Here is a 17,249-nt window from a genome sequence, read left to right on the forward strand (position 1 = left end):
AGTTAATTAATGCAAGCATAAAGTTATGTTTCTATATTACAAGATTTCTCAGCGCTTTTAACATGCTCATGCACACTATGAATCTCTAATAAGAACACAAAGCATTTCCAAAACTTATGTGTGCCCTACCAACCCCTGATTGTGGGACACCTTGTTTTTGACCCTTAGAGCATATACTGGAATGAATTGTACTTATTCTTCTATTTACCCTAAGCTCTTTTGCTATACTAAGTTATCAAATATCTGTACACCTGAACACCCTAAAAGCTTTAGCTGAATTACGACTTACCTACATACCATAAATTTTACTATTAATTTCTGTAGCGAAAAAAAAAAATTTATGTCTTCTGCAAAGATCACTAAGACCCCACCAAGGTATTCGGTAGAGTTTAAAAAAACAAACAAAAAACAATTGTGTGAATTGAATACACACATTAAGAAAAGCTGGTCTTCCCTGAAAAAGTAAGGAGCTTCTTTTAGTCTAATGATCATTCTTTACAATCCCTATTTGCCTCCTTGTCTTGGTTGCAGAAGGCTTAGGGTTTAAGTTAATGCTCACTTCCAGTAATTATCTCTACCAGACTTGTGACACAAACTCTTCCTTTCTGATTGTTTATTTCAGATTTTAAGTCTAAAGTTCTTCACCTAAATTTCTAGCATATCCTAAGACCTTTCAATATAGTAAGTAAGGCTACTCCCCACTCAGCCCCATGCCACTTTCTCCAGGACAGCCCTGCCCTCACTAGAAATTGCATTTATGTCAGTTCCATCACTGTTCCTCCTTCCAGGTACATTCAGTACATTCAGGAATTCCATGCATTTTTTTTTCCTATTCCAGTAGCAGTTAAATACTCACCTGTGGGTATTTTGGATCTATATGAACCATGAAGTGCAAATGCTCCCTAGACAGTAAGAAGGGAATTTCCACATGACAAATGTAAAAACAAAAGTCACTTTCTCCTCTCATAGTTAAACAAAGATCATACTGCCTGATAAAAGTTCTACTGGAATATGAAGAATATTCACAACATGCAACCATTTCTCTGGGAAAAGGCATTGTTTGAAAATATGAAGAAACATAACAATAGAATAATTCAATTTTTCTATGAAATGTTTTTTAAAAATCAGCATGCCAGGGGTGCCTGGGTGGCTAAGTCAGTTAAGCGTCTGCCCTCAGTTCAGGTCATCATCCCAAGGTCCTGGGATTGAGCCTAGTGTCCAGCTCCCTGCTCAGCGGGCAATCTGCTTCGCCCTCTCTCCCTCTTCCCTGCTCCTGCTCTCTCTCACATGTGCTCTCTCCCTCAAATAAATAAATGAAACCTTAAAAAATAAAAAATAAACAAATAAAAGTCAGCATGCCATAAATGATTGGGGAAAGGAATAATTACTTTGACCACCAAATCAGAAGCCATCACTTCCTTCACCCCTTGGATCTGGGCACCTGCTGCTCTGTAGTGATCATCAGAAAACTTGGAAGCTTCACCAGCACCCGATTCCACAACAACACTAAAACCCTGCTTGACCAAGGCCTGAACACCAGCAGGAGACAATGCCACCCGCTTCTCATTTTGGAAAATCTCCTTGGGGACACCAACAGTCAATTGCTTATATGGAATTCCTACAAAGGCAAAAAACAAAACAAAACAAAAAAAAAAAAAAAAAGAAAGAAATTTAGTGAAAAAACAACAACATAAAAACAAAACTGAGCAGTTTGTCCAAAATACACTGCACATACAAGTTACTATTCAAAATAATGTTCGGGCTGCATAATCATAATTTTTTGATACACAGGAAATACTATGCTCACTCTCTTGAAAATTCCAAATTTCATTTAACCAAATGGCTCTCTTCAAAGTACATGACTAAATTAGTTTATTCTTAAAAAAAAGAATAGGTTGTGAGACATCAATCAACATGCTAATTCCACTCTTCAAACTAACGCTCAGGGATTTATGGTCTCCTTGTCCTTACCTTTATGGAAGATAGAAGTAATTTGCTGTTTTGAAGAACCACCCTATACTAAACATTTTGTTGGCCCCCACACTCAAAGCTTCTTTCCTGGCAACCTGGCCACAGGCAATTCCTCATAGATTTCCAAATGTTGTATCCTGAGACCCTACCTTCTTGGCCACAGCTAATTAGACCGGGGATCAACAGCTAGGTCAAAAATAATAGTCTACAGAACTCAAACATACTTAGAAAGGGAACTGCCTGAGGACACTCTATGTTGGCCAGTGACGACCCAATCCATTCAGGTTCTTTCTCGGGGGTCTGAACACGAGACCAACAGAAAAGGACAGAGGGAGTAAATTTGTAAGCTAGGAGCTATAGGAGCTATTTGTAAGCAACCATAAGATAATCAAAAGGAGGCAGACAGCAACAGGAGTAGAAACATCAGTAGTGGAGATACAAATAGGGAAGATGAGACACAACTATGAAATCCAGAATAACATTCCACTTTTCTAAGAAGTAAATGAAAGGTTTCCTGGACTTCTGTACAGGAAAGCACACATACAATAAACCTTCATCACAAAATATAGCCTGATGTGCTCCTCTGTTCCTTGCAACCCAAAAGACCCTGTATGATATACACAGTTAAAGTATTTATATGTGGTTCTGAACAGCTTTAGCTAAAGTACATTAGTTGCTTGCATTGTTTTACTCAACATGTGGGCATAAATAGACTTTTTTAAAATAAAGATCTGCTTCTATATGTTTTACTAAAGCAAGGAAATCTACTCTTACAACCTAAACTCTGAATAAAAAAATCATCTCTACAGAATAACAATAATTATTAAGTGACACCTTAGAGAAATGAAGTCAACCTAAAAAATACCTTCGTTTGAACACAGTCTTAGACCCCATTCTCCATAAGCACTAATAACTGATAGCAAGCCAAAGGAAAACATTTGCTAAATCTTACCCTCTACTTGAAAGACAGGGAGGAAAATAATAGAAGGCTGGAAAATATTTCGGATTGACGTGAAAAGTTAAATCTCATAAACATTTGGAATTTAATCTGACAACCTCAAATTACCTAGCCTTATATACCATAAGTCAAGGAAGCTACCAAAGAAAATGAAGTCTCATCAAACAGATTTAGGAGCCAACCAGAAAGGGCATCCACTTGGCCAAACAGGAAACAATCTGAGCATGAAAGGGAATAATTAATTGCAATGTAAAACACATCTAAATGCATTCGTTAGGATACTCAAAAAATATATATCTTTTTTTTAAGATTTTATTTATTTATTCATGAGAGAGAGAGAGAGAGAGAGGCAAAGACACAGGCAGAGGGAGAAGCAAGCTCCATGCAGGGAGCCTGACATGGGACTCATCCCGGGTCTCCAGGATCACCCGAAGGCAGCGCTAAACTGCTGAGCCACCCGGGCTGCCCTAGATCTTTTTTTTAAAAGCTTCACTGGTCAACTTTAGCAGATGTGTGTAAGCAAAATAAGGGTATCCCAAAGATATCCACATTCTAATCCTCAGCAACTGTGAATATGTTAGGCTATATAGCAAAAGAGAATTAAGGTAGCAGACAGAATTAAAGTTGATAATCAAATGACACTAAAATAAGGAGATTATCCTGGGTTATCCGGGTGGGCCCACTGTATTCACAAAGGTCCTTAACTATGCAAGAAGAAGAGAGAACAGTCAGTGAAACAGTAACTTGAAGGTGCTATGCTGCTGGCTTTGAAGATGGAAGCAGCGGCCACGAGCCAAAGAATACAAGCAGTTTCCAAAAGCTGGACAAGGTAAGGAAAAAGACCTCCTCTAAAGCCTCAGGAAGGAATAGAGCCCTGCCAATACCTTGATATAAACCTAGTAAGAGCCATTCCAGGCTTTGGCCTCCAGGAGTACAAGATAATGAGTTTGTATTATATGAAGCTGGTATATTTGTGATCACTTATGACAGCAAAAATAGAAATTACTTAAGGGAACCAAGACATTATTACCAAAACCAGTAAATAATGGGACAGAATCAAACATTTATCCCACCTCACCACTGCAACCTCAAGGTAACTAAATAACAGAAAGTTTTTCTTTATGGAAAAATTGTAGCTAAAAAATGAAGATTAAATGATAGAGTATCACCATTAAAAAAAAATAAAAAAACATAAAATCATGGATTTAGTTAATGACCATGAAATGGCTATATAGCCTTTCAGTGAAAAACTGATGGGAACTTCTTAATAGATTAATTATCAACAACACTAACCTTACCGGTTAATTTTCTTGATATGATACAAACAATCACACACAGCATCACCTATGAAGTATTCTTGCCCAAAAAAGCAAACCTGAGTCTAATCAAACCCCTAGATCGAAATGGTACAGGAAATACAAGGGACAGAGAAACTGGTTAAATTAGACCGAAGGAATTCAGTCAGCCAAATCCAGTACATGATATTCTGCAGGGCGACAACTACATTGTTCAACAAATAAATTAAAAAGAAAAAAAAAAAAAAGGAAACAGAAATCAAAAGAGACCTAAGACATACAGTAACCAAATACAACATGTGAGCCCTGTTTGGATCATTATTTAGATAAATCAACTAAAAAAAAGAAAGAAAGAATTGAAAAAATATGACTACTAACTAGAATTACTTCTCATGCTTTTCAATGTGGTACTGAAATTGTGGTAATATATTTTTAAAATAGAATCCTTATCTTTTAGGTATAAAAAAGTAATTATCTAGGAAATAGTTAAGAACTAGAAACTGAATAAACACGTCTCCTGCATAGTCAATATAGAGATCTTGATGTCCGTGCCTTTGCTAACGAGGACAATTCTCATGTCCTCAATACAGCTACTTACTTTTATTTTATACACAATTTTATCATGCTTGGATAATCTGGCTTTCCAGAACACCTAAAATAAAAATCTGAAGATAAAGTTGAGAGCTCTTGGTGGCAGGTACTCTGCAACAGTCACTTGCCAACAGTCACAAGAAACGAGGCTGTGAATTCTATGAAAGATAGACATAAGAACTCAAAAAGCATAGCAGTCTAGGGATCCTGAATGCAGAATCCCATAAACTTAAATTAAAAAGAAGGGCATTATTCCATGTGGCAAAGACTTCCTGTGGCCCCCTCTAATATCTAGCCTGTCCTTCCACCTTAGTTACAGAACACCAATTTCAGTGAAGTATGTGGCCATCTAGAACAAAAGCCCTCTTTTATTTCTAAGTGTCCCTTACAACTATATAATGGCCATCTCTCTGAGTTTTGGCCAAAAAGGTATAGACAGAGTTCTAAGAGGGCCTTTATGCAAAATGCATAAAGGCATCTCACTCAGCTTAGGAAGCCTTTGTTGAGCTTCATCCTTTGGGCCTGCAAGCCAGAACAGAAGCAGGTAGGGATCTAGCAGGGAAGGCCTTGTAGGCTACTGAAAGACTTCAGCTCTTACTCTGCACGGGCTAAGACACTAGTGGCAAATTTTGAGTTTAAAAGTGCATGATCTTTCATTTTAAAAAGATGATGCGGTCATGTATAGAACAGACTACAGCAGGGGCAGTGGCAGAAAGCATAGAGTGTGTTTAGAAGACTAGCACAATAGTCTCAGTGACAGAGGATGGTGGTGTGGAACAGGATGATGATAGTGGTGATGGTGAGAACAGACCAGATACAAGGCAGAGCTGACCCATGCCGACTGTGAAGATCTAGGATGATTCCCCAGGTTTCTGACCTGAGTAACTGAGATGAAGTTGCCATTCACTAAATTAAGAAGAATTACTTCAGATTATATAATACTTAGTTGTTAATTCTTGAGCATAGATGAGCCATTTATGGTACAATTCCTCAATACTGACAAGGAAAGAGGAAGAGCTGCTGGGAGAAATGGTTACTATGAGCAACAGTTTCCTGGGCACAACTCAACTGGTTTATCATTTCTCTTTTTCTATTTTCTTTTCTTCTCTATTAGCACTGACAATCAGGAACTTCTATACATGGAAAATATTTTTAAAAAACACTCATTACATTTTTTTAACGCAAAATAATGACTCACAAACACCAGGCTATGAAACTGCATCACTTTTCCTTTTATCAATCATCAGGAGATCTATTAGCTCCTATGACTTGTCAGTTTGATTTATATACATGGAAGTGAGATTTTACCTGGTTTTACAGGGGCTTTACACCACAGTGCCTGATGAGTATGAAATGTTCGTAAAAAATCCTTCTTCCCAGGTATAACCTTACAGGACCCCAAACTGCTACGTAAAGGACACGAACAGCCAGTCACCACGGTTTTCAGTAGATTCGCCATGTTCATATAAGCTCCCAACTTTCCAAATCCCAAATTTCCTTGAGGATAAATCACTAAAAGGAAAGAAAATAAAATATTTATGTGCTAAGAAAAACATACTTTGTGGTTTGAACATCAAAACATTTTTAAAAATACTAATTCCAAAAGCATGGACTATAACAGTTGTATGTGGGCATCTACAATGAATTTATTTGCCGAGTCCTTTGCTTACAGAAGATGCTTCAAAAGTTCATTTCCGATTTAGATATTTAAAACTTGGAATCCATTTTCCCACTTAAATTGTGGTTATAAACTCACTATTCAATTCTAAGCCCCAATCACCTAAGTCTAACTGATCCTTACTGTAGCTGGAAAGCTAAAAAAGAAACTTACTATAGAGTCCAATTACATCTTATATGGAAGTTATCTTCTAAGTCTATATGAACAGCAAGAATTGCATAGTTACCCTTGAATTTCCTTTAAATTGTCTATAATACTAAATCATATAGTAGCAACCTATTTAGCCACCATGTTGTACAGAAAACACTGGCAACCTATTCAGTGCAGCAAGATGCTTATCCTGTAAGACCCCCTGAATTGAGACTGAGTGAACATGAGATACGTGTTTGCCAAGGGCACATCTCAAGAAAATTAAACATGTGTGGGATATGACTCCAATTTTAAATAAGAAAGAAAAACGCCATTATCACGTAAGTTTGCACTCATAGGTATAGGTGTAACAAGGAATTCTTCCATCAGTGGTTCTCACAAGTGGCCACTTTTTACAAGCTCTAACTGGGTGGATGGAGTGTCATTGACCTCTATTATTATTGACCTAAGCTTCAGTGGTTACCTCCACTGCTCTCCATGGGAGATCCCCAGGGGTGCATGGAAGGCACACCTACCATTCACTCAATTCCCAACGTTAGCCCATCCTTCCTTCCTTCCTTCCTTCCCTTCAAAATCAGGAAGAACTCTAACAGTCAAGCTCAGCTAACTCCACCAACTACACCTTTAGTCTCTGCCCCATCAAGTGGGCCCTCATGGGGCCCAACACCCAATCCCAGCAAACCATAAACATTCTTCCAGCATCCAGGGGAAGAAGGGTCTAGCTCACTTAGAACTGCGGCTACAACTCCCTGAAGCAACTTCTTACAAATACCAGAAAGCTACACTGGGAATGGAAATCCTTAATCCAGATGGTGCTTATTCTTAAAATGCCTTTTAATTCAACAAACATGTATAGAGGGCTGAGTCAGAGGCACAGCCGTTAGAAGCATCTGTAGAATCAAACTGGAATAGGTCACACACTTTGAGATAAGAAAAGTCAACAAGTAATAATATTACAAAGCAGAGTAGGGCAAGTCCAAAGTTCTTTGAGGGCTCAGAAAAAGAAAAGAAGCACATTTGAGATGGAGGGAGTAATATGAAAAAAAGCTAAGGAAGAAGTATGCAAGATGGGCTCAGGAATGCAATCAAAAATATATGAATAATGCTTTGTACTTGAATAGGTTTTATATTTTCAGCGTTTCTCCATGTCCTTTCATTTCAACCCCAAGCATTCCTGAGTCCCATAAATATTCTCATTTATTCATGGGTCACTTCTATGGTTAGCCATGGCTAAGAACGGAGAGCAAGGGTTTGAAATCCAACCACATATTCAAAACATTCACTGAATCTATGCCAAGAGCCTAGGGAGATACAAAAATAAGTAAAAGATATATACAAAGATATAAAAAAGATACCAAGATATAAAAAATTCTTGCCCTGAGGGAGATTTGTCCTACCACTACCAATGCCCAACCTTCCTACTTACCCTAGTTTCTCTTCTTGGATCATCCCACCCCACCCCGCAACAACCACCGTTCTCATGGGGCTGAGGAGGTTTACCCAGACCTCAACAGGGAGAGAACAAAGCTAGCTATAATAGAGCCTGTGTATTGTCTAAGTTTACCACTCACTCCTTGTTTGACCTTAAACTCTCTCACCTCAGTCTGCTCATCAATAAAAGTATATAGGAAAACTGGTTGGTAAGACCCCATTAGGCTCTAAAAGTTTTATGATTAGATGACATTTTATAATGCTTTAAAGCTGAAGTCCTATTTTGTGGAATCTAGAAAAACTGCCGTGCCCACTTGGAAAATGGTAATTTGATGCTGAACAGATCCCTGGCATCAGAAATCAGTTAAAGCTAAGGCCCTCAGAGGCTGCTCTTGCCCAAAAATTCCACTTAATTCAAGTTATGACCATACAGGACAGTGATCAGAAAGTAGTTTACTGGCAAGAACAATCCCTACCATTAACCCTAATTCAAATATAAATGACCCCGAAGGATATTCAGAGAATCCCTGAACCATGTTATCACAGACAGGTACTTATTTACATTGAAGACAGAATACTACCTTGATGATCACACCTGTCCCTCTCTTCACTTAAAAAGCTCTTTGCTATTTTATTATCCATATACTTCTATGGCTTTGAAGCAATGGGGGAAAACTTTACAACTCAAAATTGAAAAAAAAAAAATTAGCGTATCATTCATATGGCAGTGTAACGTAAGTTACTTGGGCAACTATCTCCCCTAATAGATTCTAAAATTCTTGAGAGCATTGAAAGCAGAGAGAGGACAGCCTAGAGGCCAACAAGGTGACCGGTGGGTTAAAGCCCCCATTCTGCAATCTATTAGTTGGGTCCTTGGCAAGTGAGTCATGAACTTCTCTGAACCTGATTTCCTCCTGTTTAAAATGAGGATAATAACAGCACCTGCGTTATAGGTTTGTGAGGATTAAAAGGACACAGTATCTTTACTGCTATTACTATTCACTTTGGTATTACCTCCAGCTGGCCAGGTGCCTTGCACAAAACAAGAAAACAGCAAGTATTTTTTTGACTGAATGAATGAATAATTAGACTAGGTAACCTGAAATCTAAGTATCTAGGGAACACAGTCTCCAGTGTTTCAGGAAATTTCCTTTGAAAATGAAATGCTGTGTAGTCTTACGGAAAACTGATTCATTCCATCAGCAAAGGTAAATGGCCTGAGCATGAGCACACTTGCTGATAAGAAAGTAATCCTAAACTGTCCATTTAATACAATCAAAAAAAAAAAAAAACAAAAACAAAAAAACAGCCGGTTTGCAAATAAAAGGGGTGCGATGGAGAAGAGGGGAGCATTTTAAATAAAAGCACGCAAGCCCCATCCGAACGGAGTCTGCCCTACAAGACTCCTTACAAGGAGATCCCTTCAGAGCTGCCCCGAACCACAGGGCGAATAAAGGACGCGGGCAATCGTAAACAAGTCACGCTTTCAAAGCGAAACATACCACCCAAGGACACAATACCCTACAGCAGCTTCCAGCCGCAGCGGCGCGGCGCGGCCTCGCCCAAAGCCCCCGGGACCGCCCCTTCTCCGGCCACTGAGCCGCGGCGCCTGGCACCCTCGCGGGACCGCTATTTATAACCTTCCCTCCAGGCCGCTTGGCCGAGGCCGAGTCATTGTCATTCCGCCCCCGGGCTGGCGGCCGCCCCCGCTGCCTCCGGGGCACCGACCCCGGGCCCACGGTCCCCCGTGTGGGGTGTGGGGTGTGGCGCGCCGCCCGCCGCCCGCCCGGACCTCCGCGCCCGCCGCTGGAGCGCGCCGCCGCCTAGGTCTCCCGCCGGCCGCCGACCCCCCACCCCCAAGGCGCCAGCACACTTCGGGGCGTCCGGCTGCCGCTCCCCTGGGTGCACCCTCTATCAAAAGTCCTCTGTGACCTCCCCCCCACCTCCCATCTCGCGGGCCGAATAACCCCGTGCGACGCCGCTGTCCCCAAAGCTCCAAGATCTGCACCTGCACAGCTGCCCGCGCCCCGACCCCCCCACTCCCGTCCACGTCGCCCCGGCCAGAGCGCGGGAGGAGGGCCCCCGAGGCACCCAAGCCTCCGGCCTGCGGGCGCCCGCGTGCACCCCGCCCCCTTCTGCTCCGGGACGGGTCCCCGCCGGCGGCCCAGCGCCCCCCCCCCCCCCCGCCGCGCCCCGATCGCGCGCCCGGGCTGCGCGGGCTGCGGGCGCCGCTCACCTCGGCGGGGAGGCCGGGCGGCCGTGGGCGCGCCGCGGGGGGACGCCGCGCTGGCGGACCCGGCTCCTGCTCCGGCTCCGGCTCCGGCCCCTCCGCCAGGCGCCTCCAACCCGGAAGAACAGCCCCAAGCCCGCGGCGGCGGCCACGTGACGGCGGCGCACCCCCAGCCCCCGAGCGCCCCCTCCCTCGCCCCGCGACCCCTCCCCTCCAGGCCGGCCCGCAGCTGGGCCGCGGCGCCCGCCGCCCTCTCCCGGCCGGGCCGCGACCTCGCCCGACGCCCCCCGCCGCGGAGCCCGAGGCTCGGTACCCCAGGGCCCTCCCTCCTCGGGGGCACCGAAACCTCTTTGTCTGGGGCTCGACCCGCCGCCCCCGCCCCCGCCCCGCCTCCGTCCTTGTCAATCAAACCTGCAGCCCCGCCGCGGCCGCGGGGCTGTTCGGGGCTCGGCCCCCTCCCGCCGCAGAGCCAGGTCCCCGGCGTGGCTTCCTCTCTCCGGGCCCACCGCGGCAAGGACGAGGGCAGCGTAGGGCTCCTCTTTCGCGGCCTTTCCTCTAGCTCTCTAGGAAAAAATCACAGCTTCTGTAACAGAAGAGGACCCAGCGGGGGGTGGGAGGCGGCCGCGGGCGGTGGAGGGCGGGGCCGAGGGCGTTGTTTGCCCATCCTGCCGGGAGACGTGGAGTTAAATTCCTCGGGAGCCGTGTCAGGGCCCGAAAATTAACACACTTCTACGTGCCGGTCCCCCCACGGCCGGCCCCGAGAAAGCCGTGGGCTGCCGGTGGTAGTGACAGCCGGCGGCGAGAGCGCCCTGGGGGGAGATGAAGAGGCCTGACAAGGCCTGGGTGGATTTCAGCAAAACTACTGAATAGACCCCAGACCTAAGTCCCTGCTTGTCCTCTGCACGCAGTTCTGTTAGTCTGCGAGTGTCTCCTGATTAAAAGTGGGAAGAATCAAACGTAGACTAGAAAACGGTTCACCTACCCAAAGCTGAATCATCATCAAGTGTCAGCATGGTCTCTGCTTTGCACTTTGAGTGAAATATTTAAGGTAGGCAATTCAGATATTTCTTGGAAAGAAGAAAAGAAAGAAAGAAAGAAAAGAAAGAAAGAAAGTCAGAGAAACCCTTCCTTTAAGAACATCTCTTGTGTTTCACCAGCATAAAAGGTCATTCAACTAATGAATTCCCACTGACATCCAAAGGATGTGAAGGGAAAACTGCCCTTCTCCTAAAAAAGTTCACAGACAAGGAAGGGCACAAGCCCCATATTTTTAAAAATATAGTGGGGCTCTCTGCTCCTTCCCGTTCGACAGACAGCCGCATCTTCTGGTGCAGGGCCAGCCGCGTCCCCGAGACACGATGGTGAAGGTCAGAGTGAACGGATTTGGCCGTATTGGGCGCCTGGTCACCAGGGCTGCTTTTAACTCTGCCAAAGTGGATACTGTCGCCATCAATGACCCCTTCATTGATCTCAACTACATGGTGTACATGCTCCAGTATGATTCTACCCACAGCAAATTCCATGGCACAGTCAAGGCTGAGAACGGGAGACTTGGCATCAACAGGAAGTCCATCTTCATCTTCCAGGAGCGAGATCCCACCAACATCAAATGGGGTGATGCTGGTGCTGAGTATGTTGTGGAGTCCATTGGGGTCTTCGCCACCATGGAGAAGGCTGGGGCTCACTTGACAGGCAGGGCCAAGAGGGTCATCATCTCTGCTCCTTCTGCTGATGCCCCCATGTTTGTGATGGGCAGGAGCCACGAGAAGTAGGACAACCCCCTCAAGATTGTCAGCAATGCCTCCTACACCACCAACTGCTTGGCTCCTCTAGCCAAAGTAATCCATGACCCCTTCGGCATCGTGGAGGGCCTCATGACCACCGTCCAGGCCATCACTGCCACCCAGAAGATCGTGCATGGCCCCTCTGGGAAGCTGTGGCATGACTGCTGAGGGGCTGCCCAGAACATCATCCCTGCTTCCACTGGCGCCACCAAGACTGTGGACAAGGTCATCCCTGAGCTGAATGGGAAGCTCACTGGCATGGCCTTCCGTGTCCCCACCCCTAATGTGTCAGTTGTGGATCTGACCTGCTGCCTGGAGAAAGCTGCCGAATAGACGACATCAAGAAGGTAGTGAAGCAGGCATCGGAGGGCCCCCTCAAGGGCATCCTGGGCTACAGTGAGGACCAGGTTGTCTCCTGCAACTTCAACACTGACACCCACTTTTCCACCTTCGACGCCAGGGCTGGCTTTGCCCTCAATGACCACTTCGTCAAGCTCATTTCCTGGTATGACAATGAATTCGGCTACAGCAACCGGGTGGTGGACCACATGGTCCACATGGCCTCCAAGAAGGAAGAGCCTCCTGGACCACCAGCCCCAGCAAGAACAAGAGGAAGAGAGAGGCCCTCAGCTGCTGGGGAGTCCCTGCCCCAACTTAATCCCCCAACACACTGAGAATCTCCTGACCTCCAATTTACATCCCAGACCCCAAGGAAGGGGAGGCGCTTGGGGAGCCCTACCTTGTCATGTACCATCAATAAAGTATACTGTACCCAGCCAAAAAAAAAAAAAAGGAAAAAAATATATATATAATGGGAGGAAGGGGGCACCTCCAGGGTTCAGTCAGTTAAGCACAGGACTCTTGATTTGGGCTCAGGTCATGACCTCATGGTTTGTGAAACTGAATCCAGCATCTGCTCCCAGCTAAGGGAGGAGTCTGCTTGAGATTCTCTCTCTCCCTCTGCCCCTGACCCCACTCATGTGCTCTCTCTTTCTCTCTCTCTCTCAATAAATTTTTTTAAAAATAAAATCTTTGGGGCACCTGAGTGCCTCAGTGGGTTAAGCCTCTGACTCTTGGTTTCGGCTCAGGTCATGATCTCAAGGTCATGATATCATGGAGTCACACTCCACGCTGACTATGGGGTCTGCTTGGGTTTCTCTATCCTTCTCTTCTCCTCCATGCACAGGATCTCTTTTTCTCTCAAACAAATAAATAATTTTTTAAAAAATAATAAAAACTATAATGAACTATGATAAATGTAACCATAGATTACATTTCAAGATATGGCGGTTTCAATGAAGCAGAAGTAATTAATAAGGATTAAAACTAAGCCCCTGGGATCCCTGGGTGGCACAGCGGTTTGGCGCCTGCCTTTGGCCCAGGGATCGAATCCCATGTCGGGCTCCCGGTGCATGGAGCCTGCTTCTCCCTCTGCCTATGTCTCTGCCTCTCTCTCTCTCTCTCTCTCTCTGTGACTATCATAAATAAAAAAAACATTTAAAAAAAATAAAATTAAAATAAAGCTAAGCCCCTTTCATGATATATGTAAGTCAAATCATTATGCTGTACACCTTATACACATACAGTGCTACATGTTAATTATATCTCAATAAAACTAGGGAAAACAGGGCAGCCCTGGTGGCTCAGTGGTTTAGTGCCACCTTCAGCCCAGGGCATGATCCTGGAGACCCCAGATCAAGTCCCACGTCAGGCTCCCTGCATGGAGCCTGCTTCTCCCTCTGCCTATGTCTCTCTCTGCCTCTCTCTCTCTCTCTCTCTCTCTCTATTTCTCATGAGTAAATAAACAAAATCTTAAAAAAAAAAAAAAAAAAGACTAGGGAAAACAAATACTTGTTTTAAAACACTGGGGGTAAGGGTTTGCTGCTTTTCTCTTTCAAGGCTTAAAAATCAGTGGTTTCCAACTGAGGACAATTTTGTCCAACAGTGTCTGGAGACATTTTGGTCATCACACTGCAAAGAGGAGGCATCTAAGGGGTAGAGACTACGGATGGTGCTAACTACTCTACATTATACAGCTCCTTACAACAAAGACTTATCTGGGCCCAAACATCAACAGTGCTAAAGCTGAGAAACCTAGGTGTAAATGAATGCTCAGTGGGTTATTTAATTTCACCTTATGATTATATTACATCAGAACAAATCCAAAGATGACATACCATTTTTCACTTTTTCTGTTAAACAGTAAGTATATGGTAATTTTTTAAATTCATTCTTCTCGTTTGTCCAACATAACTTGGTGCCTTTGCTCCAATTGAAAACATTTGTCATTTGGAAGGTTCTGTTTTAGGCCCTAATTTCCTCCGTAGTAATTACAAAATATTCACAGGAGTCCCCCAAGAAAATTGTATTAAGTTCCAAAAGTTAGTAAGTTAGTTGCTTTTGAATCTTAGAAAATACCTTGTATGGGCAGCCCAGTGGCTCAGTAGTTTGAGCGCCTGCCTTCAGCCCAGGGTGTGATCCTGGAGTCCTAGGATCGGGCCCCACGTTGGGCTCCCTGCGTGGAGCCTGCTTCTTCCTCTGCCTGTGTCTCTGCCTCTCTCTCTCTGTGTGTCTATCATGAATAAATAAATAAAATCTTAAAAAAAAAAAGACCTTGTATAAAATTTTTGCAAAAATCTTACACCCCCTCTTAGGTTTTGTCCACATTGATATCCACTTCTTCTTCCTTAGCTTTCTCCAACCCCAGTCCCCATTTAGAAAAATACCTCTCCTCTCGGGATGCCTGGTGGTTCAGTCCATTAAGTTGCCAACTCTTGATTTTGGCTCAGGTCATGATCTCCGAGTCTTGGGATGGAGCCCCATGTTAGGCTTCCTGCTCAGAGGGAGTCTGCTTCTCTCCCTCTATATTTGCCTCTCTGCCCGCTTGTGTGATATTCAGCATTAATTAGAAGAGGATCAAGGAAAACAGACATTAAATAGCACAAAGCTAAGTAATTGGCAGTTTGTTTAAATAAAACCAGTTTGAGGGGTGCCTGCATGGCTCAGTCGCTTAAGCATCTGCCTTCAGCTCAGGTCATGATCCCAGAGTCCCAGGATCAAGCGGAGCATAAGGCTCCCTGCTCAGCAGGAAGTCTGTTTTTCCCTCTCCCACTGTCCCTCCCCCCACTCATTTCCTCCCTCTCAAATAAATAAAATCTTAAAAAATAATAAAAAAATTTAAAAACCCAGTTTGCATTTAGAATTGTTTAGAACTCAGCATACCTTTGTGGATATTGTTCTTTGCACATAGTAAGTGACAATAATAAAAAGAAAAATCTAGAGTTTTTGTTTTGTTTTAGAACATAAAAAATAATTTATCTAATGATACCTTTGGGGACCTGGGAAGCTGGGGAGATGGGGGGGGTCTATTAGTATCTTAGGAATGCTAAAACAAATTGCTACAAACTAGGTGGCTTAAAACAACAGAAATGCATTCCTTCAGAGTTCTGGAGGCCAGAAGTCTGATATCTAGGTGTCAGCAGACTTGATTCCTCTGGGAGTTCTGAGTGAGAAACCAACCTACACCCTTCTATCTTGTGAAGAAGCTACTAGTTGTCAGCAATCTCTTGGTGTTCCTTGACTTATAGACACAAGACTCCCAATCTCTGCCTCCTTACCACGTTGCCACTCTGTGCCCAAATCTCCACGTCCTTTCTCTTTTAAAGACACCAGCCAGGGCAGCCCTGGTGGCGCAGTGGTTTAGAGCCGCCTGCAGCCTGGGGTGTGATCCTGGAGACCCAGGATGGAGTCCCATGTCAGGCTCCTTGCATGGAGCCTGCTTCTCCCTCAGCCTGTGTCTCTGTTCCCCTCTCTCTCTGAATAAATAAATAAATAAATATTTTAAAAAAATAAAAATAAAGACACCAGCCAGTGGCATTAAGGTCCACCCTAAATCCAAGGTGATTTTATCTCAAGATCCTCAACTAATTACAACTACAAAGGCTGTATTTCTAAATAACGATGATGATGAGTTTGGAGGGGATGATATTTAACCCACTGCAGGGGCTTTCTGTGTTTGTGAGGGTACTAACTACAATGTAAAGAGGAGTAGTTGTTTGCTTTTAAAAAACATACATAGATTTACCAGTTCTTGAGTTTAAAGTGAAAATCCAATTTGGGGGAAATTCAGGTGAAAGACATTTTGTATTAATAATTAGAAGAATGGGGATGCCTGGGTGGTTCAGCAGTTAAGCATCTGCTTTCAGCTCAGGGCGTGATCCTGGAGTCCTAGGATGGAGTCCCACATCCATCCCACATCGGGCTCCCTGCATGGAGCTTGCTTCTCCCTCTACCTATGTCTCTCTCTCTCTCTCTCTCTCTCTCATGAATAAATAAATAAATAAAATCTTTAAAAAATAATTAGAATGTCCTAATATATTTGTTTTGCTTTTTTTTTAAGTTTAAAAAAGATTTTTTAGTACTCTCTACACCCAACATGGGGCTCAAACTTATAACAAGATTAAGAGTCATACGCTCCTCTGATTGAGCCAACCAGGCGCCCCTTGTTTTGTTTTCTTAATAAAGACTTGACCTGGGGCACCTGGGTAGTCCAGTTAAGCATCTGCCTTCAGCTTGGGTCATGGTCTTTGGGTCCAGGATTGAGCTCCGCATGGGGCTCTCGGCTTGGTGAGGAGTCTACATCTCTCTCTCACTCTCCCTCTGTGCTCTAGCCACTTCTCTCTCTCAAATAAATAAATAAATAAAACCTTAAAAAATGAAAAGAAAAACTCTCCATTTCCCCAGCCCTTCGGGGAGAGACAGTCTTGGCTGGGTCGCCTCTCATTAAACCCTTAAAATAAAGTCTCTATCAAATGGCATTTTTCCTTCAATTTTTAAACATATATAACTATATATTACATAGTTACCACTCTCAAACTACTTCATTATAAAACTAATAGCGGTTAACATGTTCATATTTAATTTTAAATATTGCATTTTGATAAAAACTCTAGTTCAGATAGTTTTTTTAATAGGCTTGTGAAACAATCTCTTTGTAGGGTTTTTTTTTTTATGCTAGATGTACTCAACACAAAAGCAAACACCAAAATTTCTAACCTTTGCTGATTGTGGACATTCCTCTCTAGTTTAACCTCCTACTTCTTTAACCATTCATTCTCAGTTCTTTTGCCAAGTAAACATGCAAATGTTTCAAATGTTCCCC

The 17,249-nt window shown here is 43.7% G+C and overlaps 1 protein-coding gene and 1 pseudogene across 4 annotated transcripts in view; one reads left to right on the forward strand and one right to left on the reverse strand.

The window, feature by feature from the left end:
* The window catches only part of NNT (nicotinamide nucleotide transhydrogenase), a 94,277-nt gene extending 83,373 nt beyond the window's left edge, over positions 1–10,904 (reverse strand). Inside the window, exons 1-3 of one of the 4 annotated variants that reach the window (XM_038535151.1) lie at positions 10,716–10,904; positions 6,124–6,327; positions 1,389–1,618 (exon numbers count right to left, since the gene is read on the reverse strand). In XM_038535151.1, the coding sequence (XP_038391079.1) occupies positions 1,389–1,618; positions 6,124–6,280 (387 nt within the window). In that variant the 5' untranslated portion in view covers positions 6,281–6,327; positions 10,716–10,904. Of the gene's footprint in view, positions 1–1,388; positions 1,619–6,123; positions 6,328–10,082; positions 10,104–10,310; positions 10,405–10,715 lie in introns of those variants that run through there. The other 3 variants (XM_038535149.1, XM_038535150.1, XM_038535152.1) reach the window with 3 other exon arrangements.
* Positions 10,905–11,647: 743 nt separating this feature from the next.
* LOC119876200 lies at positions 11,648–12,865 on the forward strand (annotated as a pseudogene).
* Positions 12,866–17,249: the final 4,384 nt, after the last annotated feature.

This window comes from Canis lupus, chromosome 4 (assembly GCF_011100685.1).
Source record: "Canis lupus familiaris isolate Mischka breed German Shepherd chromosome 4, alternate assembly UU_Cfam_GSD_1.0, whole genome shotgun sequence".
Classification (NCBI taxonomy): domain Eukaryota; kingdom Metazoa; phylum Chordata; class Mammalia; order Carnivora; family Canidae; genus Canis; species Canis lupus.